The sequence below is a fragment of the Solea solea genome, chromosome 14, assembly GCF_958295425.1.
Source record: "Solea solea chromosome 14, fSolSol10.1, whole genome shotgun sequence".
In the NCBI taxonomy this organism is placed as follows: Eukaryota; Metazoa; Chordata; class Actinopteri; order Pleuronectiformes; family Soleidae; genus Solea; species Solea solea.
The window spans coordinates 24,688,939-24,716,441 of NC_081147.1; the positions used below are offsets into that span (position 1 = coordinate 24,688,939).

Genomic DNA, 27,503 nt, shown 5'->3' on the forward strand with positions numbered 1-27,503 from the left:
GAGTTAAATGTCCTCTGCTATGTAATCTGGTTGCAATATTTACTGAGCTTGATTCTGCAATTCTCAGTCCAAGGTTCACTCTCCCTCTGGATCATTTGCCTCTCGAAATGTTGAGTTTCAGTCACTCATATATCATTATATCATAATATCATCCATTCTCTACCACGTATTCTTTGAAGGTTGCAAAGGGAGCTTGAGCTTATTACAAGGGCCTTTATAACCTTATGTCATCACACACAAAAGACTCATTTATTTAATATTCTATTATCCATCTTCATGTCTTTAGACTGTGAGAGGAGGAAACAACTCACACAAGGACACCACGGAGAATATTCATATTCAACAAAAAAAAGTCTCAAGAAGAGTTGTTTATAATTTTCTGTGTCCCAGTGTCTGAAAATGTTGTTTAGTAAAAGAAAACAAACAAAAAAAACATCATAATGAAAAGTTTAAGACAAAAAAAACCTCAGCTTTGAGTCCCTTCTCATGGGCGGATCTTAGTCGACGGATCACCTCTGTTAAAATCTAGTAAACTCTCTATTATATAATATGACTTTCAGTGTAAAAAGTTAACTACTTATGCTAAATAATACATAGACAAGTCTGTTTTGTCAATGCTGTGCAAAGAGAAACAACAGCTCACCTTACAGCAGTTAATTAAACATTCTGGGAATAAACAGTATGTATCTGGGACAATGATGGTGTGTGCAGGTAAAGATTTGTGTTTTCTAGAGCACTGCTCACACATCAGCTGAACTGACTGTGACTGTGCTGAGGATAAACCCCACAAAAGCACTTTCTCTGGGTCATCCATTATTAGCACACGCTGAAATGATTCCCCTGAACCTTCCGAAAATAATATGAGAGGCTGCCGTGTAACTGACACTTGAACTGATCCCCTCGCCGATGCCGGCTGCTCCGCTCAAAACGTTCATGAGACTTTTAAATTTAAAAGCAGCTCCGGGGGCAGCGTTCTGTCGCTGCACCGAGCATCTGACCGACACAACTCCCCCCAGAGTCAAGAACAAAGATGAAAAATAAATGGGAAACATCAAACTCAGGTCGGGTTTCATGACACAGTTGAATAGTTTGCCCAAGAAGCCGAATATCCTTATATTTCCCCCATAATCCTTTTTAGATGTGATCATTGCAAAGTTACTCAACGTTGCAGGAAATGGAAGCAGCTCATTAATTTCTCTCGGTCCTGAAGCTGTTTACTCGATTTACCCTTCCCATACTGTGCATTCCACATGTCATGTGAGTTCTTAAAATGCTGGAACTTCAGTTTATTACTATTTTGTCTGTTTCTAAACCCACTGCTTTCATTAAAAATGGCTTTAAAAGATAACTGACACTGACTGTCTGTACACACCGCCCTCAGCTATTTCATCTGGTTGCATTCTTACCTGACACAGAGCCTTCTGCTTCAATAGACTTCAAGCTGAGTTACAGCTGTGGTTTCAACGGTGGGAGAGTTGAGTTATTAGTGTGGCCCAGTTGCTTGTGGCATGCGTCGGGTTAAATGAAGCTGAAAAGCTGCACCAGCAGAACTAAGATGACATGTTTTTTAACAATCACCATTATCACATATAACAAAATAGGAAGGTGGTGTGTATGTGTTTTATTATATGTATATACATATATATATATACATATACATATACATATACATATATATATATATATATATATGTATATGTACATGTCATTTAAATGCTAAAACAGAAATGGGTTTGTCAGACACAAAGTATAGAGCAATGAAATATGACAAAGTGGGTCATGTCAAACCTTAACAATTCCATTTTGGTCAGTTAAAGTAAATCACGTTGTATCACAGAAAGGAAATAAGCTCAAAGGATCCTGGAAACATGCCAAAGCCGCACAAAAGTCTCTGCTAACTAAAGATGTCAGAAGCCTCTGATTCATTGTGTGCTCTCATTACATTAATCTTCATGCGCTGAAGTCATTTTGTGAAACATGCAAGCGTTGACTTGACTTTATCTCACGCATGTTGACATTCTTTCGCTTTTTCCTCCAAAGTTTCTTATCGGCGCAACAAGCTTTTGTGTCAAAGACAACTTGGCAGGACATGTTGTTGTGTCTGGGTCTCTCTTTGTTTGTCTTCTGTGATGAAGGAGACATAAAGGAATCATTTCCAGTGCTTTTATTCTCATTATTCTCTCGTATGTGAACACACAAATGCTGGCTTCACATCTGAAAGAAGTGCAAGGTTCAGGTTAATAGAGTGAATTTCACACAATGAGAATATTGGATCTAAGGGTTTTCAAGGCATTTGGGTTAGATTTAAACGTTATTGTTGAAAATGAAAATAGAACTCTTTTGAAGCCTGAAAGAAATGATGAAGCTGTTCAAGGTGAAACCTAAACGCAAACATGGCCACAGGCACAAGGACAAGAGAAGCTTTAAACAAGTGATATTTCTCATTATTAGTTCTATTGTCAATCTATTTCTTTACAGCTACACAAACAACTCCCTGAAAGTGACATGAGCCATGTTCTAATCCGGGTGTCCAGGCTGTGTGTCACAGCGATGTGACAATTCAATTAATTTCAAAAGTCCCTATAAATGCTTCCTTCCTTTTCCAAACAGCTACACATCCAACAGCTGGATCCCTCCTGGCTTAACCTATTTGGATGAATTGTGTGCCGATGACAGATTCAAGAAGTGTTAGTGGTGAGTAGAAATGATCAAACCAAACTTTTGGCAGGTCTAAAGTCAGTTGAATTGCTAAAGATGTTGTCATGTGATCTGTCGTGTGTCCAGCTCCTGCTTTATTTATAGGTGACATCAGTGATGGGAGAGGAAATCCTCTACAGACCATTTTGTTTCAAAATAAAAGACATCTGTTGTCACCATTCAAAGAAACACGGTGGTTGAGACCATGCAATTAAAATTGTACTTTTCTTGTCTCCCTTCTTCTCAAAAACAAGAAAAAAAGTTTGTATGTGCTACCTACTGTCTTTTATGTGATGCTGACGTTGGAACAGCTGATTGAGAGAAAACCAGTTCTAAAGTAAACATAGACAGTGCCATAACAAATAATTGCCTTTGAGCAACACTGTTTCTGGGTATATGATTCAGTGTGGGCAAGTGGAAAATTATGCAGCACGAAAAGGGAAAAGTGACATCACGGTAAACCAAAGTCATTACCAGGGTTGAAACTGAGGTTTGGAAAATAAAGAGCTCCTCTGTTTGGATGCTGTTTGGCCTCAGAAACAACCAGATGGGAAGAGCTGAAATGAACTGTCCCACCCTAGATTTATTCACAGAAAGTTCCCTCAAAGAAAAAGTCTTCTCCAGTTCACATCCTCCTCCAAAACAAGATGCCGAACAAAACATGAAACTGAACCTGGAGTAACAAGACGAGGTGAATAGAGAGGAATAAAAAGAGAAGAAGAGGAAAAATACTCATTATGACAACACGGAGAAAACATGTCAGGCCTGTCACAGCAAAAAGAAACAGCCATACAATGTGATTGTATATATGTCAGAAATATAGTGAATTTTTCACATTCTGAGTTTCTTTAATGCAAAAATATCTGAGGTTTTATCCCAAGCACAAACCTTATTCAGTGAAATGTAAAACATGCTCACAGTATGTTTGTTAATGTTTTTTTTCTTTACAGAATTTGATATATATATATATGTATATATATATATATATATATATATACATATATATATATATATACACATATATAGATATACATACACTCGCTAACAAATAACATTAAGATCATAATGAAAGAAAAAACAGCTATGATGTGAGCCTTGGAGCATCTTTTGAAATAAGTCATAGTGGAACAGTCCTTAGTTATATATATATATATATATATTAGTTATAATAGAAAACTATTGCATCATCACTTGTTTAAAGGATGAAAAACAGTTTCTTTGTGTAGCAAAGTTTGGCCGGAAATTCAAACAATTATTATTATATAGGCCAAAGGTGGAAAAAAATAAAAGTTGTTTGATTTTGTAATATAGCTCTGAAAATGTGTAGATTTGCATTTATCTCTGCACTGGCTTACTTTTTTTTTGTTTGTTTTGTTCAAATTCAAATATGAAATTATTTCATCTGCAGTGTGGTAGAATATTATTTTTCAATCAAGAGCTCTTTATTTAAATATCACTTTTCAGCACAATGTGCTGCACAAGATAAAAAAAAAACAAGCAAAGCACACAACTTGACATTGTGTGAAATGCTCTCAAAGGTAAGATGAGGGAACACCAGAGTGATTGAACAGAAATCAGGAGGAATAAAAGGAGAGGAAACAATGTTTAAACTGTAAATAAATAAGAGAACAATAAGCTACAAAGATAAGATAGATGACTGACTTTGTTTGGAGTGTAGAACTCGAAGTGTTCACTGACTGAACGATGTTCTATGTGACGATGTTCTTCATACTTTGTTACATGAAGTGGTCAAAGTTGTCTTTTGTCTGTCTGTCTGTCTGTTATGTCATCGTGTGCGAGTATGCGTGCACACACAAGCAATGTGTGAAGAAGAGTGAGTTCCGCTGCTGAGCACTCTGGGAACTCGAGGGGTTTTTCTAACACAAACACACAGCGGCATGAACCCCACCGGCACAATAATGCGGGTGCAGAGGGGTTAAAATAACAGCCGTGTGAATGGGGGGGGGGGGGCCATGTTCACTCTGGGAGCCTAAAGCCGCTGTTTACAGCAGCATGAAAAGCAGGCACCACGCTCAAGCTCAGATTTCAAAGCCAAAGACTATTTCTGATCATGTTTTGAGCAAAAATAGACGACATGCTACTAGAGTTTTGGACTGAAAGAAAATGAGTCAAAATATTAGATTTCCATTGGACAAGGTCAGATACAAACACAATAAAGCTATACTGAAATCACATATCAATGTTGAAAGGGCTCAGAGCTGACTTTACTGTAATTCAAATCCCAAATGATGACAAAATGATTTTATTGACAGCTTCAACAAGAAGAAAAGAAAGTACAAACATATAAATTATGTTCAGATTCCTTTTGTTTTGACCATGCTTTCATAACGGTGCAGTGCATGACATTATCATTCAAGTCCAAAAAGAAATATGTGATAAAGGACAAAGTGGCAAGCAGCAACGATGAAGGTAATATTTCAGTGTGAAGGTGACCTGTCTCTGTCTCTGGGTTTCTCTTTGCTTCATTTCACGCGTTGATAATTGAACAAGCCGATGCTGTGTTGTGCTGAATTATTGTACAACTTTAACTCATACAGCACGTTTAAATTGGCTGACACTTTTTAAATATGCAATGTGAAATTCATGCATGGACCCATCATTTTCTTGGTGTCTTGTGGTTTATGTTAAAAAAAAGAAAAAAACATTTTTACAATTACTCGTTCAAATTAAACTCTTATCTGTGAGGCCAGGTAATCCCAGTGGATCTACGGCTGTTTCCACTAAGACAATAATTTACAGCATATGCAGAGATTTCGCCGTATACACAAAGCAATTTAAAATAGCTGGAAGGCATGAGTAGGAGGACAATGCTTTTTCTGCAGAAACGTCTTTGAATAATGTTTACAGTGTATTTGTATGAATGGAAGAAAGAAAGAAAGAAAGACCCACAGTGAAGGAGGTAAATCTATAGTTTAGAGTTAGACTTAAAGTGGATGTCAAATGAATTATGTTTCTTTGACCACTGACTATTCAAAAAGTTTCAAATAATCAAAATAGCAACTGTATTTTATGTCAATTTATGCCCTTCATTTTCAAGAAAAGGTATGCAACTTCCTAGTAATCATTTAAATTCCACAGTGTTTCACTTTAAATAACACTAAAATGAGGATTATGGCCATATAAACTCAACAGCATGGGCTGTTATACTCAGCTCCTATCATTAAGTCATTTAGTCATTAGCTGATTGTTACGCAGACAGGATCAAGAAACGGCACAGGAAGAAAACTAGGTTTGGACCTCATTAAACATCCACTGGAACAACTCTGATGCCATGGGCATTGATGTAGGTGAGAAGGACGTTTGCCCGCCTCTCAATAACATCGATCAGCTTATCGATGCCCTGCCGGCCGCCCTGGCTCTCCCAATACGTCTGGTCCAGGAACAGAGACTGGATGAGTTTTTCCCTCAGCCTCCTGCTCCTTAACACTGATACCGCCTGCTCCGGAAGCCTGAACAGATCAAGAAGTGTGGGGGGAAAAAGCAAAATTAGACTTTTTACTTTCACACTCAACTCAAAACAAGAGGTGCTCCTATACCTACACGGAGCAGAAGCAATCTATTTGGCTCTAGGTGAAGATATAACCTGTCACAAGGCAGTATCAACAGTAAAAGAACAGCAGCTGTACATGAAGTCTCTGCTGTGACTTTATCTTGGCTGTTTCAAGAACCCAGTGTGTAAGACTTGGTGACATCTAACACCTTTGCATACCAGAAATGGCTCGTCTGTCTGATCATGAACCACAGAAACATGGCCGTGCAAGATTGGCACTCTCCTTAAACGCCCCTGCCTGAAGTCCGTAAAAAAGGCTTATTCTAACGCTTTTTATTTCAAAGTGATTATACACTTATAAAAATATAATTATAGGTAGCATGTTAAATATCGTCCAATAAAGCCTCCCAAATTTTGCAAGTGGATCTTTATCGCTCGTCTAATATGCACTCACTCTTTGTGACAGGCTGGTAATTGCAGCCATTATGAAAGTAAGACTGAGGATGGAGGCAGAGAGACACCAAACTTTACTTCCTGTGATGACAGCAGGGATTTTGCATGCCTGCAACAGTTTACCCAAAACTTTTCTCAGGTATACACTTGCTGCGATTCCAAATTCATGACCAGTTCCTTATGGAAACTGCACTGCTCAGAACAGAACGGGCCTCAAGCGTGTGATTAAAATGGCACACAGCTCGTCTCGGGAGCAGCCTTCGCCTAACTACAGGACGGTGACCGCACCCAGGTCATCAGAGAGACACGCAACACCATCACAGACAGCTCCTGTCGTGAGACCACATGTTCCAGGAGCGTTGTGAGTGCACAACAGGTTACAAGCTCATTAAAGTTCACTGCAGCTGCCATCTAATGTGAATTATGGACATCTGAACAGGTTTTGAGTGGAGGCTCACTCATGCGTATGAAATATATCAGGATGAATATATCATGAAGCTGTGCAGGATGTGGCTGCAGCAGTGTGATTTGGAATTGGTTCAGCACTAAGTCTTGTCTTTTCTTTTGTGAAATATCAATGCGAGCAAGTGACATTGAGCCATGACTACTGTCCTTTGTGCTTAGTATAAAATAAAGTCTGTTTTGTCACCGAGATACTGTTTTCAGACCTTTTCAATGAAGGTGTGATGTGATCATGTGAACTTTGAAGACAAAAGGAGAAGAGCCACTGAGGGACTGCTTTTAAGCAGCTTAGCCTGTTCAATAAAATATTGATTTACCAATGTGTTTCATGTACGGTCAGGAGATAAAACTTCCCTTCAAGTGAAAGAAAAAATAATATCAGGCCCTGTGCAGTTGCAGCTTAATGTCATTTGATAGCAGCTACATTTCGACTTGATTTAGGCAGCTGTTGTTCTGTGTGACTTGAATAAGCAGAGAAGAAGGTGCCGTTTAGATGAGGATCACAGGAATCTGTGTTTGCAGAGGAGACACAGGCGGTCGGTCTTGCCAAACCACACCGTCTCCCCTATGACACGACCCACTGATTTACTGATCAAACGGAGGACGAAATGAAAGCAGGGTTTCCAGTGTACTCTCAAATTGCATGTCCGCACACATCAACAGGGGAATTAAGAAGAAAAATAACAAAATCGTCACGGTGCAAGCTTGAACTACAAATTCATTTAAACTGCATGTTCAAGTTGGACAAGATTTATTCTCCTAAAAGTGTTGTAACGCAAACTTCAAGGATATTCAGGAGGGCTCATCGACACAAACTGAATAAACCTTCAAGAGGTATGATTATAGAACTGTTTTTCGTTTTTCATCGTCTTAGAACGAGCCTTTTAGATGTAGTTCATAACTTAGCGGCGATTCATGTTATTACTCTGCCTCTTTTTGATGTTTGGGAACAGAAACGATGTAACATTATTTGTATGCTGCCTCCTTCATCCGAAAACACACTCTGTCCAGCGACGCAATCAGACCCGACTGAGGGAGAAGTGGGGTTGGTTGGGACAAGATACAGATTGCAGATTCTGAAACTTTTCAGTCACACTCCAACCAGTTTGCAGCTCACTTTACTAGCACAATGTTGTTGTTGCGTCCGTCTGTCTCGACATAATTTTGACTTTGTTTTAAATTTTGAATTGGGAGCTTACTATGCTTCTCTCATCTCAAGCTGACGCATGAACTAAGTTGACATCCTTTTAGTATGTGAGGGACACCATAGTTCTCATGTGTTTGGGAAAGGTTGGGATGGGTGAGTGGGAGAGAGGAGTCGTCCAGTTGTTGCACTCTGCACATTCATACGAGTTCTCCGTAATGACGTCTTTGCTCTGTATGTGTGAAGCTATAAATGTGAAGCTTTTCAAATGAACTGGCCCTTTTCAGCTTTGAGGAGCTTTAAAAAATCTGGACACAATAGAATTCTATACTGGAATAAAACCTCTCAAATTGGACTGACAGCCAATGATACCAAACAAAACCAGCCCTCATCCCTGAGGACAGCGTTTAAACTCAGAAAATGTGTATCCATAATTGGCCCAGTGATGTTCTCGACCAAAAACACAAAACACTTGAATGAATCAGGTTTGACTGTGAAATAAAAAAAAAAAAAAATGCTGAAATGATCCAAAACGTACTCTGTGATCCCCTCCAACAGCCTGAAGTCCAAGTTGTCTTCATTGCGGTCGAAGAAGCCCTTGTTGTTTGTCAAGACCAGGCGTCTGGGATCGTGACCCCTGTGGATGATGTTTGCCAGTTGAATGTGGTCCTGGTTCACACAGTCAGCGTGGTGGCCCAGTACCACACACTGATCCTCCTGCCGAGGCTTGAAGCCACAGCAGCTCTGATCCAAACGGCTGTGAATCTGAAACAGACAGAGATTTTTCTCCAGTATTTGATGATTTAGGAATATAGTCAAAGTAAAAAGAGGCATATATGGATTTGCTCTTTGAGGTGTTTGAGGTTTTTTTTGTTTCCTTCCTTTTTTATTTCTCTGAAGGTACAAACTCAATATTACAGTCATAAATGACACACTTTTCAGGAGAATTTCTGAGCACAAATGCTTCTCTCATACAGTAACCATCCTCAAATGGCTAAACCGCCTGACTGTATTTAAATTAGAGGTGTTACCAAATATGGAGGACGCCACAAATGCAGCATCTGAAAGGTCCGGTGTCAGATGCGACATCTGAAGAAAGGATTAGGTTTTTAATTCACCAAAACACAGAGTGTGATTTACAGAAATACCCCCGGGAAAACCATCAATCAAACCAAGCCCCCCTTTTATATCCTTCTGCAAGTCCTAATATCATCAAACAAAAAGTTTGAACTCTTCCAATCCTGTAACTACTTTCATGAACTTCAAACATTTTTTTTTTTTCCACAGCTGCTAAAAATAGAACTGTTTAAATCTGACTTCAGCCAAACATCTAAAAGAATTCTCAATAACCAATAATTGTGCACAGCTATAAGAGGAACAAGAGAAAATCAATGCTTGGAGGGAAATCAAGAACAAGTAAATATTTAAAGTAAAATATTATTTTTCTATCTCTGAATTTCTTTTTTACTTCATGCTGTCTGCATTGTCAGTATTTTATTTTGCTTTCTTCTCCAAATGTCCGTACGGAAACTGGAAAAGGGGCTTTTGGATATTCTGCACCTGCAACACGGAATGAGCTGCAGAAGGACTTTAAAGTTAATCTCACTAAATGCTTTTAAACTCAGAATGAAAGACCTGGCGGTGGATTCCCTGAGATGTCACTGTTTCTTTAGATGAGCCAGTTGACATAAGACACATGTCCTGATTAAATAAATAAGGTTTAATCAAAAAATATATATGTTTACAGCCTTTGCTTCTTCATAACTGAACTGAACACATTTACATGCTCAGTGTGAAAGTCGCAGGTGTTCATGATAACATGAACAGGGGCTGAATTCCATTTAGCTGCTCCAGTGACGGGGATTGTGGCGTTGCATCACTGCACATGGCTCCCTGTCACAATCATGTCTCACTAGGACCTTTGAAAGGCAAAGAATCATTGTTATTGTTGTCAGTACAATACATGTGCATTTCCTATGTCAGAATGTGTGCCGTGCAAACGGCCTCAGCAGATCAGCGTCGCTTTTTGCCAAAATGTGATCAAGAGAAAGGCCTCCCACACAGGAAACAAGGCCAAAGTACAATACCTCTGAGTATTTAACAGCTGGTGAAGCATATTTTCTAATTCAGACAAGAAAGCAAAAGTCATCCATGAAGCATTTTTGGACGTCAAACAAGGATGGAGAGGCTCGAAGTATAAAATCCATTAGGTTTTGAACATTAAACTGACAAATGTTAAACCTAAAGTTATTCAGGTAGTCAAGGCAATTTGCCATATGCTGGCAAATACAAATGGCAAAAACTAATTCTTTAAATAAATGTCATATTTTTTAACAAATTATTTCTATGTTGATTAAGTGTTGATTTAGTGTGACTAAAAAAACAAAGTAACAATTAGTTGTACAGATGATGAATACAATGAAATAACATTATTAACATAAGTTAAAACAACGTAACCATCTGTTTTGGAACAATATGCATTGTCAAGTTCAGAAGCCGGTGAACGTTTGTTTCTAAGCTGAACTAGTGTGTGAAGTGTGTGACTGTATGTATGTTACCTGTAACAGGAAGTCAAAGAGGGCGAGTTTGCTCCACTCATGGTGATGGATGGTGGAGCAGCCAGAGTCTGGCTTTGGGCTGATGTTTTTATGCCAGCACCTTTGTTTCAAGGATCTCTGGTAACCCCCCCATGTTAACCTCACAGTGGTCCAGCCTGCAGCAAGGCCCTCTGGGTACAGAGACGCATCCCATGACACCACTGGACAGGGCTGGCCATCTGAAGAGGGAGGATGAACAGATCACATGTCAGGTTTCAACAACTGTGTAGTCTGGTGGACGTTTCCTTTTTTTTTTTTTTTTTTGTAAACCTATTTTTATCCAGGGAAAGCTGACTAACCACTGCTCTCACTGGTATTATTGCATTTCCAACACATACAGTACATGCCTGGAGGCTGCACAGGATAGCTCAGATCACTGAGCAGATAGAGACTGCAGAAAAATAGTGACAAAATCCATCAAATCCATGCTACAACAACTCACTCTGCATGCACTCAGTGATGACATAGAGGCTGTAAATGGGATCATGTTTAAAAGAGCAGAGAGAAGCGGATTAATATATGTTTTATTATTCAGAGTAGTACATTCATGAATATTTGATACTCTCATTTTGCTGTGTGTCATTTTAAATGATCTAAAAGACAATGTTATTATTATTTTCCCATTATTTCAAAGAATACAATCATGTCCAACATGGAGCTCGTTATCTGATGTTTATATAGTAGAAGATATACTCCTTACATCTACTCCTGCTGGAAGAGTTCATGACAGAGGACTGGCATTCTCAAACTTATTCAGGAAACTGCAGAGTAAGTTGAGTTTCTGATATTTGATTTGGGGGCATTTGAGCATGGATTCTATCCAACGTGACCTTAAAGTTATCATCCAGACGTCACTGATAAGAGAAACTCTTCTCATCCACTGTCTTGCATGCAGATGAAGTTTCATTGTTGCCGGATGTCACTGCCCGTCTCCCCGACCAATGCAACCACAACTGCATCTGTAGATTTTCATTCTATTCACACACGGAGTCTATAGAGACTCAGTGATTACCACAACAAAGTGTGTTCAATGCTCAATTATATGTTATAATTGCTTTTTCTTATGTCCTTGGGGCAAAGATGTTGCACATGATGGTCAAAAATGGATGACATCCAAGGTGTCAAAGGAAAATTAAACAAAATTTAAAAAGAATCACTGTTCTACAGGAATGTATAATACATAGATTTCATTGTAGATTCACCAAAACTACTATTAATGTGTTCACTCCACTTTGTTTGTTATTAAAGCTGTTGTTAAGTATTACTTTATTGTTTTATTCATATTATCATCATAGATGTACAGATAACTAACTATAAAGCATCTGCTGACATGCAGACAGCTCATGTTTCCAGTTCATATCTACATGGCACTGATTGCATTAGTTGTGGTGCTAATGATTTTACTTGCAATTTAGATTCCGAGCACAGATAAATAAGTGAGAGAAAAAGCAATGATGCTGGAGAATGTCATTAAGTGTCCTCAGAGAACCTCCTTCAGCTGCTCTCTGTCTCTGTCGCTGTCTCTCACGCCCACTCTCGTCGTGCTCATCACAGACAATATATAATAATAATAATAATAATTCACTGCAATGAAATACAGTCGTTCTCCTCTTTCATGATTTGAGTCCATCTGACTTTGAAAGCAGCTGAAACTTTTATTTCTTTTTATTCCAACTTCAATCAGATTCCCATCATCCGCGTGACAGTTGACCTACCGTGTAAAAATGTGAATATTCTGCTCACAGCTGGTAAAGTCCTGTTCAGACCCAGAACTCTGTCCAAGTGGAAAGCGAAGACCTCGCTGTTGTCCACGGGGCTGTTGATGACTCCACACTGTCCCGTGCACACGCTGCCCCGCGCTGCGTGGCTTCGGTTGCCCGGTGGCTGCTCCCGTGTCTCGCCCTCAAACATCAGAAGTGATGGAGCGTCTTCGCGGAAAACTTCTCGGATGCGCCAAACTTTGGCATCCGCAAGAAAGCGCATGGCTTTCACGTCCTGTAGGCTGAGCCACTGTGGTGCCTGTTGGCTGTAGATCCGAATAGAGCTGATCTCAGACTCTTCACCCACTTCATTGTTGGGAGATTTAGGAATTGTGTGTAAAGATTTATAATCAACATCCCCGGTTTCTTTCTCGTTGCGCTTATTTTGCGCCACGTCCCGCTCCAAAGTGCTAAATCTGTCCTGCGTAAAAGCTGAAGTTGCTGTTTTATTCTTCCTCACTTTCCTCCTGAGTTTTGGTCTGATTGTTCCCCGAATATTTGCGGGTTTCATGCGTTTAAACCTGAGCGTAATGTAAACCACGTTGGACCGAGTTGGAACCACGGGGCTCGCGCCGGTCTGTAAGTCCGCAGAGTACGAGAAGGCACCATTACTGGTCTCCAGTCCACGGGTGTGTCGGTACTTGTGCGTGTCTGTCCTTCTGTCCCGGTGCTGCTGTGAATATCCAACATACGAAACCATAAAAACCAAATAGAGTACGCATACGGTCGCAAAGATCAAGGTCCTTTTCGAAAGAGGGCACCTCCAAAAGCTACTAGTCAGGCTTAAAAAGGAGAAGCACAGCCTGTGTAAGCGAGACTTCCCCATTAGAACTTATGATATTTTCATGGTTGAGTGTCTTTTTTGAGCCAAACTCAAACCAGGGAGGAGCGCACAACTTCCGAAACTCATACTGGAAGGGAGGATGTGCATCCACACAGGACACGGAGACAAATGGAGTGGATGGAGACAGTGGTGGGGAGAAGCCAGCCCCCAACCTGAACATGAAACAGCGAACAAAGTTGTTGTTTTGTTTTGTCTTCTTTTAGATTCAAACTGGACCCATGGTAAGACCTTTAGAGGACAGGGACACCTCATGGAAGTGCTGCGTAATTCACTTCTGTCCGTGACGTCATCTGGCCCAACACCAGCAGAAAGTAATGTAACACTTCTATTTTACAGCACAGATAATAATAATAATAATAATAATAACAGCTCGTGTGTAATCTATAAAATGCATCAACTCCAGATTAGATGTAAAACGACTATCATTATAGCTGCAATTTGATTTATTTATATGTATGTGTTTTAATTATTATCTCATTGGTCATAATATTATCATGGATGAGAAGTTACATGTAAAAGTTAGAGGTGAAGGCGTTAAGTTTTTCACACTGACTGAACTTAGGTTGATCCAATATGCGCTTTAGGCGACACCTGCTGGCCCGGTCCCCACTTCGTAATAGAATACAATACAATAGAATAGTTTAGTTTATTTAATGTATTTCTATAAAGGACAATGTTCACAATACATTTATATTTCAATAAGTGGAAAGATGACTTCTACCACATCCCTGTGGATATGACGACCTAATAATATTCATCTGCAGGTGAACAGGCCTAATCATTTACAGAAAGGTAAGTATATGTATCAGTTATAGAATAAACATGTGAATTAGGAAAATTACATTATTTAAAATTTTCTAGGTGAAATTAAACATTACAAAAACATACTGTTTGTGTGTGTGTGTGTGTGTGTGGTCACCTGAATGTTATTTTTCTTTGACATAGTCAGATCCTTCACACAGTATTTACATCTAATGCACAAACTAATGACAACTAAAGGTTCTCCTCCATGCTTAGAAGGGGAAGTGATATTCAGCTTCAACTTGCAACATGACTTATGGATGTTTCTACACACACAGTTGCAGCTCTTTATCTTTATGTGTCCATGTTGCAGTGGTTAGGGCGACCACATAGCACGGAAATAAAATAGTCGCCTTGTTCATTTATCAAAAAAACTATTTTGTGAACAGCGTGTTTAAAAAAACACACACAAATAAATCCTTACAGGAAATAAAAGCAGGATTTATATCATTAAAAAAGTATTTTCCTTGAAGTTTCTTTACATAATGTGAAAAGGGAAAACGCTTAATATCAGGAAAGGTTTTTGACAGGGAAATACTGGCTGAGCACGACAGGATTTCCTGATCGTGATAAAAACAGGTTTAAATATAGACCTATTGTTGTCTACTATCCACTGATGTTCAGATAAGAGCTGCCAACCTCAACATGCCCATCTTCAGACTTACTGCATCACACGTGACACATAATGAAGGCAGAAGACATTCAGAATAATTAATAGGAATAATAAGTGGAGGGAAATCATTTATTGGTCAAATTCAAACCTTCTGTATGCAACTGCTAACTGGAGTGGAAGAGAGAACTCCTAATGAGATTTAATAGACAGACAGATGCTGCGTTCATACTAAAACATTTCACACTCTGTTAATTAAAAACAATAGAGTGTGTAGTTGACTTTAAATATCGTCATAATGTGTTGTCATGGCGCTGCAGGTGCGGAACGGGAATTTATGAGCTGCCATAAAGTCTCAGAAACTTTGGTGCCATATAATGCAGCGATATCTATCCTCATCATTAACATAGACAACCTGGAATAAATCTTTTGATTTAAAGAGAATAAAATGTATCCTTCTTCATAATTAAAAAGTATTGGTTTTTTTTCTTTTAAATATCATTGTAACTATTTCAGGATCTCATAAGGGTCAATGTTCTCCTTGTCATCAGGTGTTGAAATCTTCAACAGGTATGATCAGGTGAGTTATGCAGAAAGGTTACCATGGCGACATGCAAGTGAGCCATTTTCTAAAATGTTATTTCATAAATAAGAGATTATGATCATTATTTTTTGGATTTGAGTGCAACTTAATTTCTTCACCTTTGACTGACTGAGTTTGTGGTGACCACACACACTTCACAGAGGCGATGGAAGCCTCATTAAAGTGTTTTCTCAGTTTTGCTTGAGTCCCACATTTGAGTGATTAGATAATTGGCAGCAGCTGAGTCTCTGTCCTCAGCCTCAGACACTCTCTCTGGTTTTAACACTGTTGCTGCCTCAGGATTGAAAAGTCGGCATCAGTTTTAATATGCTCCGAGCAAAGTGCCCAAAGTGTCTTTTATTTATTGTGTCACTGTTGATGGTGAGCTGTCACGGCGCCCAACACTCCGCTAAACAAGGTACGTCGACTTTGTGAATGTGTTAATGATGATAATTGTTGATTGTCCACTGATGTGGAACTTTGACTTTGCTATAGCACAGGCTGATATAAAAAAAAAGATCAAATAAATCACAACACAATGAATGGATTGAACAAAAACACCCACAGATGCAGATAATTGGTGCGAACGGTGTTCACAGATGGAACATTTCATATGAAAGACTTGGTTGCTAGGTTTCGGTTGCTGTAGCAGCTGTATAGCATCTACATGGAGACAGTTTTACATAAAATATATATATATATGAGGTTGAACAGGGTCTTGGACATATTTTGCTTCACCTGTGTTCCATGTACAAATCCCAGCTGCTGCTTCTCTCTCAGACTGTTTTGATCATCCATATTTATAACAGTTTGATTTGTTTATGCCCTCACATTGCCACAAGGCGTCTGTAAATTGTCTCTAAATATTCTTATATCAACCTGAGGAATTTCTGTAATGAGATATGAGCCTTGCGTTGCTTTTTAAAAAAAACATATTCTGTGTTGACTGTAAACATAAATAAACAAAACTCCGAAACCATTTCAACAGACTGAATATTGATGAGAACCGGTGATTTGCAACAAAGGTCTCCTTGGTCTTATTAAAAAGAGCACTTTCCTCACAATATCAGTGTTGACTGAATGGATGAATGAGTGAGTGCAGTGTTTTCTTTTCTAACCAGGTGCCCATGGTCATGATCGTGCCGCGCTGGGCAAAGTGGAAACATTTGGTTTCACCTTTAATTCAACAAACATGACAAATTTTGTTTATGGGATTGCTGCAAATGCAGTTGCTGTCTTGTTGTATGGAAGCAACTTTGTTCCCATCAAAAGGATAGAAACAGGCGATGGTAAGCACACACACTCAAAACTGAAGATTTTCAATCAGGAAAATCCCCCAAAGATATAAAAAAATGTGATGGTCTACATCTGCTCTGTTTTGCAGGGATGTTTTTTCAGTGGGTAAACTGTGCAGCCATATGGGTCGTGTCTATGCTCGGAGACCTGATGCTTCAGTCGCCCAAATTCCACCCTTTTGCGATGCTTGGCGGTGCGATTTGGGCCACAGGTATAGTTTGTCATTGAAAACCTGATGTGGTAGAAAATTGGTTTCATACAGAATCAAATCTTCAAGTGTTCATCTGGAAGTTGAGTGGCAGCAAATGGACCTTTTAGCGTTCAACTTGGGCCGCGTGCTGTCCGTGTCCGTGACCCCCAACATTGAGGACACTGACAGTGTTTCGCTGCTACCTCATGTAGTGCAAAGCACTGGTGACTTGTTTCATAACTCAACCTCATCCTGTCGTGTTTTATTCACATCCTGCCCCAGCTGTGATGAGATTCTGCATTCTGTGCCTCTGAAATGAAGGATAGTAACAAGCTCCCGAATGCTTAACCAGGCAAAGAACCGTAGCAAAAAAGTTATATGCAATTTTTATTAGACTTACTCATGTCCTTATGAGATGTGCTGGAGCATACGCCAACACTGTACTCAGGGGTGCTTAGTCATTCAAATTAGCATTCACCCTGTGTTTAAAGTTTACAACATTTAACCTCTTTCCACTATCCTCCTGATTTTAATACAAAAAAAAACATGTACCTGACAGACCAAGACATTAAACTATTAGTATATGAAATATTCTGATATTAGTGTGCAACTTTTAAATATAAACACATCTCTGTTTATATTCAAACCACTGTCAGTGTTTCTCAGCATGCTCGTGTTTAGATCTTTGTTTCACGTCAAGACCGAGGGAGGCAACACTGAGGCGACTGATGGAGGGTGACGAGCAAAACAAAATGTTTCAGAAGTGAATTCTCCTGCTCGGAAAAAACATGGTCGTTCAGCAGCTCGACTGGTTCAATGCTTCACGCTCCCACCTTCTCCGACATTGCCGCTGTATAAAGACAGACGATCCCTCAGTCACGTCTGATAGTTTTGCTTGATAGAGATGAAGGAAGCGGCGTACAAATAATGTCTCACATTATTTCTCTTCACAAAGACCGGAGGCAGAATACTGTCATCACCCAAAGTTACGCACTGCAGCTTTTTAAATCTTTCGTTCATGTCGTTCACAGGAAATTTAGCAGTTGTTCCAATTGTGAAAGCGATTGGTCTTGGTCTTGGGACCTTATTTTGGGGATCCTCCAGCTTGTTGGTGGGTTGGGCCACTGCAAGGTGAGTCAGAACGCTGTGTGATCCTTTTATTTTTTCAGTTTTAGAGTTTGACTTTATGAAACGTGACTGTCTTCCAGGTTTGGCTTGTTTGGGATTGATGCTGAGGACGTTCCCAGGCCAATACTGAATTACTGCGGAGCTGGACTGTGTCTGCTGAGGTCTAACATCATCTCTTCTCAATGCAGTCATCTTCTCTTCTCTCTTTTTCTTTTTTTTTTTACAAACACAATAAAATGTATTATTGCAGGCATTTCTTTTTAATTGATGGTAATGAATTTATTTGTTCCAGTGGGCTGATCTTTTTCTTTGTGAAGGCAGATGTGGAGTTGCATCCCGATTCCGAATCACTTCCACTACTTATTGACAGGGTAAGTAAATTGGTTGGTTTCTCGTTCCTTTTTGTTCGTTTGTTTGTTTTCTACACCTTCACAGAAATGATTTGCTCAGGTAAATTGTGAGGCATGGTGAATTCTCTGCCAGTCCTGTGTGATAAACAGCAAGGCTCTGTGATGCAGTGCTGTTTCGTTGTTTGCAGAGGACAAATTCAAGCAGTTTTGGACCAAGTTCCTCGGAGTTCTGGATAGATGTCATAGGACCGAAGACCAGGCGGTTCATGTGAGCTCAACTCATTAGCAGTCGGTGTGATGTGATCTGGATTATTATTATTTTTTTTTTATCTTGTATAAAAATGATACAAAATATATATAAAAATATTTAATAATCTCAAGAATGAAACAAGAATAAATTAGACTAATTAATAATACTACCAGGCAACAATGTGCAACTTTTTTCTTACATCCACTGAGGGTTTCACCTGTTTTTTTTTTTTTTTTTTGTAAGAGCAATTATGGAAAAAACACTTTTGGCATAACTTTATGAAGGCATGGGATATGGGCTATTAAAAGAACCGGTTAAATGTATCCGCATCAGCGAGTAGATCGAGGAGTCAGGGTCGCCATTAATCTTGATTTAATTTAAGAGTTTGTTGGACCATGCCAGGCCATGAGCTATTCTGAGTGTCATTATCATTTTACCTTAAAATAAGGCTTCACAATCCTTGATCGGTCACTGACTTGTAATAAGGAGAGAATGGTGGGGTTTTTTCTGTTCTCGCACCATAGTGGGAATATTGTGAAAGGTGTGTAACTTAATGATAACCTGAGACTTTTCACTGCCACAATCAGGCTCGGTGAGTTACACTGAAAAACTTTAAAATGGTGTCTTTGCAACAGTGGCAGCACATTCACTAAATCCAGTAAAAAAAAAAAATTAATATCTTGGAAAACCAGTTAAAGCCTGTGAACTTCAAGACGGTATAATGGAGCAAACACACATTTTTAATTCAAAGGATATTAATTCTGGCAAATCCTGTAAATAATGTTAAAGTTTTTAACAAGTGATTTTTGCGTTGTTTTTATTCTCCATCAGAGGCTGCATGCTGGCCATCACGTCAGGTCTGCTGTTTGGCGCCTCATTTGTACCACTCTTCTACATCAAGACACATTCATCACGTGAGGATAGCATTTTCCATGGAGCCAGTGTCTATGGTATGGATTTGTGTTTTTTTAACTGTGCTATAATTAGAAGAAATGAAAAAGCGATTTCAATCATGATGTGCTGCTGAATTTGATTTGTAAACGGCAATACATGGCTCCAGGGGGCTGAGCTTCACATCCAATCGTCGGTGACTCTCTGAAGTCCTTGATGGGAACTAAAGAACTTGACAATACAGTGTTTTGCTGCTTTTGTTATAATATTCACACATTTTCAGACTTCACAAGTTTTTTTTGTTGCGTTTATTAGGGCCACATTGAGTCTCAAATTTACGAGAATAAAGTCATAATATAGTAACCTGTCTTTTTGGAAGAGGAGAGTTGTTAAAATGAGGGCCTTGGAGCGTTTTGTGCAATTGTACTTTTAGAATGGGTTTCACAAACAAGGAGATACTTAATCTTTTGGCACATCAGCATCACATTGTCATGAGTTTAAAAAGTATATGCAAGAAAACGCATCTTTTCCACATAAACAACCAGGTGGACTTGGAGGAAATCATTGCTTTTGTGGAAGGGGAAATAGCTGGAACTGGTCCACTGCAGGGTTATCAGTGGACGCATCAGCTGCCATTCAGAGGGGTTTTGTGGTTTCTCATGAAACAATCTGACTGATAATTAAGATTTTAGATCCAGAAGGAGTTGAAGTCTGGCAAGCACAGCATCTCTGACGCCAGCAGTACACCTGCAGGCCCGCTGATGCATCCATCTATTTCCCCCTCTACAAAAGCAAGGATTTCCTCCAAGTCCGCCTGGTTCTAAATGGTGGAAAAGATGCATTTTCTTGCTCTCCTCTTCTAAAACAGGTTAGAATATTATAATACTAGAAACTCTAACTAGGCTCTAATACTAGAAACGTAGATATTTCTTAAAGTAATTTCACTGTCAATTCTTGGTTCTTTTCTCCACAGACCTGGACTATGTTTACGCACATTGCTCTGGCATTTTTCTTGCGAGCACGTTGTACTTTGCCATCTACTGTGCTGCGATGAACAACAGACCCAGGGTTTACTCCAGAGCCATCTTACCAGGTAACCACTTCTGACGTTTTGCTCGAGCTTGTTCGAGGCAAATTGGATCTGCCAAATTACAAACTATGCACATGCACAATCCAGTTCATTCAGGCTTTACGGTAAATGGCCTCTTTGAGATTTACCATGTTCAGTTTTTAATGATGCTGCCTTCACTAAACTCCTTTCACACTCTTAGGCTTAATTTCTTCACACTCCTGAGTCCATATGTGTTTTCTCCCATTACAATAAGAAACCGGTATAAGAATCAGTATTTCATTTAATTCAGTCATTGCTGAACTGTGCTATTGAAACTTCAGCCTGTTAAACAAATTATGGATTGAAATGGTTTGCAGTAGCAATAAAATGTGAGTTAATTATAACATTCTTTTTGTGTTTGTCAATAAATCAAAATCTATAAAATACTCGCTGTGCTATATCCACCAGTTTTAGCAACCTACATTTTCCAGGAGCAGTCTTGTACATGAGGTGTTAAATCGTGGTTTTAATAATGAGTAAAAAATATAATCTGTATAATTATTTTGAGCCGGTCAGAGGCGGGCTGCCATTTACTGTTAAACATCAGGCATTTAACTTTTTGTTGTGGAAATGATTGCTGAGAGAGAGCGAGAGAGAGAGGTCTCTGAGGTTTTCAGGTGAGGCAGCTTTAGTAGAAGAGGTGAGGTTGTAGGGTGGTATCAGAGATAACACAGGATGGCACAGTGGAAGAATGTTGAAACGGCTGCACAAGCATTTTCTCATGAACAGAAACTTGCTGTTACTTTTTTTACTTACTTGAAGCAACAGATGGAGAATCATTGGAAGTTTCATGAAGTAAATTCATTTGACAGTTAATTCAGCTTATTGACGAATACACTCTGCAATCATATCTGCAAGATGTGATAGACACATGTGACACGTGTCAAATTGTGGCTCCTTTTTTTTTCTTTAATTTTTTAATTAAGTAGTTATCTGTACGAGTTATGACTTAAAAAACAACTTATATTCAGAGTAAGGCTGTAACAAGTGACACGAAACCACAAGTAGTTTGACGTCTGAATTCCCTAAGTATGCAGGAAACTCCTGTTTACATCAACAATGTCATTGATGCCAAAACCACAAACTCTACTCCCTCAGAATTGGCATCAGGCCTGCATTGCTTCTCTGCTCAGACAGGGAGTCTAAAAATGGAGTGGCTGGCCTTGTGATAACATATTTTCCACCAGCTTTCTTTTTTCTCCCGCTCTCTCTCTCTTTCTCTCTCTGTTAACCACTGAACTGTTGATGGATTTGGAGCAACACGAGTGTTTAATAATTACTACAACTTGACATTTGTGACGTGTTAACTGTTCTTTGCAATAAGCTGCAAGTGCAGACACATTAGTGAAGGAATGGCTGAATGTGTTGGTTCAGAGAGAGTGCTCAGGGGCTTTGACACAAAACTAATCGCACTCATTGTAATGTGCAAGTTTAGATATGTTATTTTGGTTTACAGTTTGACCCCATAAACATGTGGTATTAAAGGTATAGTTAGAAATCATCACTGAGGACAGATGTTCATACCATGTCTGAACCATCAACTACATCTAATAAAAGTGGTTTTATTAGTTCTGTGGTTTGCTATTTGATGCTAGCTGAGCAGTAGGAATAATAAAAGTAAGAATGAGCTTAATTCCCACTTGACCTAAAACGTCATTCTACATTTTCCTGAGGATTTCATGGTCTCAAATGTTCGTCAATAACCTGTGACGTCAGTTACCGTTTAGAGGAAAAATAATGATAAAGCACAACACTAATGAATGTACACTAGTGTAATTGATAGCTGGTTGCAGGTGACGTTTTTGGCCATAATGACGGACTATTTGCACTTAAAAATCGAGTCACCATTATTCTAATTATGTGTTTTGGGGTTTTTCTTCCCAATGCCTGCCTGTGTTTTGAACTCATTTCTTTGTCCGAGTCGTATTGACTGACGCACATGTGCGTTCTGTCGTCTCATTCTGCTCATCAGGTCTGTTGTCTGGGCTGATGTGGGCATTGGCTACGTACTGCTGGTTCCTGGCTAATAACTACTTGAGTGCAGTCATCACCTTTCCAATCACCTCTGCAGTAAGTAAAGCATAGAGAAATGAATGCCGGCGTATTTACTGCCACTTGCACTGACACATTCATTGTTGAGACCAACACTGCTCGGGTTGTAACACATTCAAAATGTTTGTACTCATTTTCTAAAGGTTTTAGTCCTTTCAATGTTTCTCACTGTCGTCTGGGACACTTTTTAAAGACCTTCAGATGTCAAAATTCAAACAAAATAAAATGGTAAAATGATTTTTATTCTAGGTAGTATTGCAGAGTTTATTCCTGCCTCTAGATGTGATTTTTGTCTTTGGTTGCTGATGAACAAAGCTGACGGTGTCTTTAGAAAGCAAAGGTTCATTTCCCAAAAGGAAATTGTTGTCCTGTGTGTTAAAAGAGAAAATGAGGATTAATTCTGTCAACCACTTGCACCATATAGTTTCTGATGTGAGCTTTCATTGAGATGATGAATGAAAGATTTAAATGTGAACAAAAAGTGCCGATTTCACCCTACAGCTGGTACTGTATATCAAACACTGTTCTGTATAAAACATTAATTTTCATGCCTGTGTCTTAAGTGCAGTATTTGTGGTAGTACATCCCCACAAAAGAGGATAAGTTCAGTCAAATTTATGTGGAAAACACATTAATTAAATGCTTGAAGAAAAGGGTTAAATCTTAAAACATATTTGTTATTCTCTGCCCCCGTTTTCCTTCTTAAGTCATGTGTCAAAAGCTGTTTGTAATTTCAAAAATGTTCAGTGCTCTTCAAAGTGGAAACACATTCAAGGGAAATGAGCCGCGCCAGCGGGCTGTGCTCAAAGAACACCTTGTTTCGGTTTCTCCTCTGCAGGGATACAGTCTGGTTGCAGCGATGTGGGGATCACTGATTTTTAAGGAGATTAAGGTGAGCATTACACTGAACACTGAACATTTCCATTCAGTAGCTGTGTATTGAAATAGATGCTATGACATCTAATTATATTCTATATAGCTACCGTAGACAAGATGAATGCAATATGAGCGAAACAAGGCGATGTCAATACCCGTGTTTCTAAAATGCCGGTTCAAAGACAACTGTTCTGGTTTTTTACCTAAAGATGGCCTGAAATTAAACAGTGTTGATTGACCGTATTAGTTAAAGGCACAGTGTGTAAAAAACCTTTATTGGTGAAGTTACATGTTGTAGCTGAATACATAGCCTCCAGTGAGCATTAAACTCAAAAGTTGTTAAATCTGTCCATTGTGGGCTATTGTAAGAATAAGGTTTAATTTAAAACAATTCAATTATTTTGATTGTAAATTACCACATTGAGTTTTGAAAATGAATTATAATTGTTTTTATTTTCAATATCTGCCAAATGAAAACAATGTCAATTAAATTGTACATACTGGACCTTTAATTAAGATGATCATGTTACTAGGTAACTGCTACTAACACAGAAGACAGTAGCCAGAACTGCATCCACATTCTCCTCTTGCTCTTTGTATATATCACTTATGCAAATAATTGTTTTAATATTATTATAATAATGTCTATATGGCCTTTTGTATTTACCACTGGATGAAATTTAACTCTTGTGACATTCAAACTTGTGCTGAATTCTGTGTAGAACTGTACTCACTTAGTGAATTTACAGCCATAGCCATTCCTGATAATGCCCACTGGCAAAACAACAAACTCCATTTGTCACGAGTTAACCTCAATTTTTCTTCCCTTCAGGGTTTGGCCAACTGCTTTATCTTTTTTTTGGCCACCTGTGTGGTCCTCGCTGGCTCCCTGCTCACCGCCATCTCAAAGCTCTAACACAGCTGATTGTTGTCTTGCTTCAGCTCCTTGACTGGTTCAGAAAATGTCCTTGGGTTTTCTTTTATATAAAACTCTTTGAATTAAATCAGATTAAACCCAAATACATGATAGCAGGGTTCAGTGCAAGGCTCTTTGATTTGCCAAATGTCATTTTGAATTAACAGGGATTATAATCTGAGCCGACATTGGGTGGCAGAGTCTGACAAGAGCCCCCTCTTCATGCTGTTTGGTTGGAGAAGAGGAAGTTTGTTCTATGTTGTTGCTGAAAATGTTCTTTGTTCACAGAAAATCCACACGTTTATCACGTTAGCAGTTTTTTTCAAAGGGGCTGTAAGGCACATTTTCATTCATACAATAAAGATGTGGTGGTTTTGTCAGCACTTTACATTTATTTGTATTTTTGTAAAAAAAAACATTAAATATTTAATATTGTCCTCCGTCAGTATTTTTGCCTTTTTGGGGGAAATGTGTTTACATAAATCATGGATACCAAAAGTATCTGTGATACTGTTACAGAACTCTGCCACAAATATCTTATAAATGTGTTTTGTTGTGAAATCTGAAGTCTGTCTTCTCTTCTGCAAGTGGTGTCATTTTAATGGTTGACATTCTTGTAGCTTAATATGGATGTCATTATTAATAAATGTACAGTAGGCTGCTAATTACTGAGATCCATGAATATATGAAGAGGCGTCCGTGATGGTTGTGAAGCACTTAATCAGGTCAAATTATAATGAGCCAATTAAGTCTGTATCACATGACAAGAAAACTTATCCAAAAGCTTAATGCCTAATGCCGGCATGATTAACTTAACACCTTAATAACATATCAGGCAGTTATTTACGACTCCCTGCATGTTAAAATAGTGTGTTAACAATTTAAAATGAAGTTTTGTGTAGAAAAAGCACTGTAGTTGTACATGAACACCAGATTTTGCGTGTTAAATTTGAGTTTTTGTCTCAATGTCCAAAAAAGGCGCTGATTCGCTGGCGTCCTGCAACAGCGTGAGTGAAATTACCGTAATAACCACATATTGGTTTTGGTATGCAACTTCTCAGCTTTCAGAAACCGCTGGAAGTTTTACAATAGCTCAAACCGTTTTCATTTCAGTCGCATATTGGTGATTTCCAGTTGACACTTTAGTAGGTTTGTGCTCTGGCATGGTGACATGTTTTTCACACACAGTTCACACTGCTGTCAAACTCTTGGACAACTGATGGTGGATTGATGGACATTTGATTCTGCAGACACTGCTTTGGTTGACATGTCGGCCATCAGCATGCTCACTGCACGCTCCTGATCATGGCTAACATTTGTGGCATTGTGATGCTTGACGTAATTTGACAGCTTGCGATGACCTTTTTTTTTTCCTTTTTTCTTGTCATTGCCCCAAAGCACATGTACGAGGGTCACGCTGTGTAAATCACCCATCAGGTTGATGGATTATCCTGGCCAAAGAAAATGTGTAAACAATGTTTGAGAGAACAAATTTAGTGTAAGAAAACAAATCTGAACAAAGTTTAAGAGAAACTGGCTTTTTGTTTTCTCATGGAAAAAGGAGGGTAAAAAAAAAACAACCTTGGTTTCCTATACATTGGCTTTTACAGCACCACTTTCCTACACTCCTTATCTCCAAGGAATTGTCCACTTCAGTGGACAGACAGTGTCACAGGGGACATGTAAAAGCCACCGGAGAGAGAGTCAGGATAACATGAAAATGTTACTCAGCCATTGTGCTGTTCTTTGTCTTAGATCTGCCTCATTTAAATGTAAAACCGCTGCTGTGACGGGACACAAATCCTCGATGCGGGACATTAAGATTGGATGTAATTAACGTAGCCTTCAAAACATACTTGTATCTCAAGTCAACTGAATTCAAACAGATTTGTGTTTTAGTCGAGACCAGTAAACGTGAAAAAAAAATATCATATGAGGGTTTCTGGTTATTCTTTTGCAGAAAGTTTTACTATAACATACAGTAAGTGAGGTAGCTAGTACATATAGCATGTTCAAAGGTTAGAGATTCAAAGGCTCTGTTTTGAAGTTCTTTTAGTAAAGTACATGCATTAATGGACAAGTGTAATTGACCAACATAGGCAACATTTTGCTCCCTAATCTCCACAATGTTTTTTGATTGTTAAACATTAGCAAGACACTGGCTAATCTATAGTCTCAGCCTCAGCTATAAAGTATTTTTTACATTTCTGAGAGAAGAATTGCTTTACTTTTGATTTGCAATCTTAATATTGTGACATAATCCCAGTATCCAAATACTCTTTGAAGAGAAGGGAAAATAACTTGTTAATGAGAAACAAAATGCAGAAATTGCAAAATGTGTTTGTGAAACATAGATCGTTTAGTTATAGCTTTCCACGTTGCCTGGAGCAACTCCGCTGTTAATTGTGGGTCAAACCTTTTTAAAAGCAACACTTAATAACCTGCTCTCCCCCCCTCGACTCCAGTTTATTCCTAACTCACAGAGGAGGAGTTGGGGTTTTGTAGAAAAGACTTATTTCCAGTTTAATTCATCAACAAGAATCCACAATCCAAATGAACCCATTAAGAGGATCTGTGCAGCGTCTGCAAATCATTGCAAAACATACTTAATCTCCGAAAATGAGTGTCGTCCTTGATTAACCGCCATTGTTTCAATGCGTCGCTGAAATGTTAAAGCGGAGAGAAGAAGCTGGAGCGTTTGGTCATTATTTGTCACCGTTGATGGCTCATGGTACACAGACGTCATGTAAGGTGCATTCAACGCTTGAGTCATATTCTGCTCTGCTCTTGCGGAGACATGAAATTGAAGCTGTTTTGTCGTTAAAACTGAAGCAATGCTTACCAAACACCATGACGTGTTAGCGGCGAGATTTAGACTTAAAAGATTGTTTGTTATGGTGCTATGTTCTTAAAGGGGATTATCACAGTGAGAGACAGTAAAATGCTTTGTCACCTTTAGTTCACACGTATATGTCTGCTCA

The 27,503-nt window shown here is 38.8% G+C and overlaps 2 protein-coding genes across 2 annotated transcripts; one reads left to right on the top strand and one right to left on the bottom strand.

Annotated features, from left to right (window-relative positions):
• Positions 1-4,944: 4,944 nt before the first annotated feature.
• gask1b (golgi associated kinase 1B) lies at positions 4,945-13,889 on the bottom strand. Its single transcript, XM_058648904.1, has 4 exons — positions 12,580-13,889; positions 10,826-11,043; positions 8,806-9,032; positions 4,945-6,167 (listed from the first exon to the last, which is right to left on the bottom strand). The coding sequence occupies exons 1-4, from the start codon at positions 13,448-13,450 to the stop codon at positions 5,960-5,962; spliced, it is 1,524 nt and encodes a 507-aa protein (XP_058504887.1). The 5' UTR covers positions 13,451-13,889; the 3' UTR covers positions 4,945-5,959.
• A 484-nt stretch (positions 13,890-14,373) lies between these two features.
• On the top strand, positions 14,374-24,972 carry tmem144b (transmembrane protein 144b). Its single transcript, XM_058648905.1, has 12 exons — positions 14,374-15,880; positions 16,584-16,751; positions 16,847-16,969; positions 17,980-18,079; positions 18,157-18,237; positions 18,369-18,447; positions 18,615-18,694; positions 19,508-19,626; positions 20,541-20,660; positions 22,651-22,748; positions 23,569-23,622; positions 24,439-24,972. The coding sequence occupies exons 1-12, from the start codon at positions 15,790-15,792 to the stop codon at positions 24,520-24,522; spliced, it is 1,197 nt and encodes a 398-aa protein (XP_058504888.1). The 5' UTR covers positions 14,374-15,789; the 3' UTR covers positions 24,523-24,972.
• Positions 24,973-27,503: the final 2,531 nt, after the last annotated feature.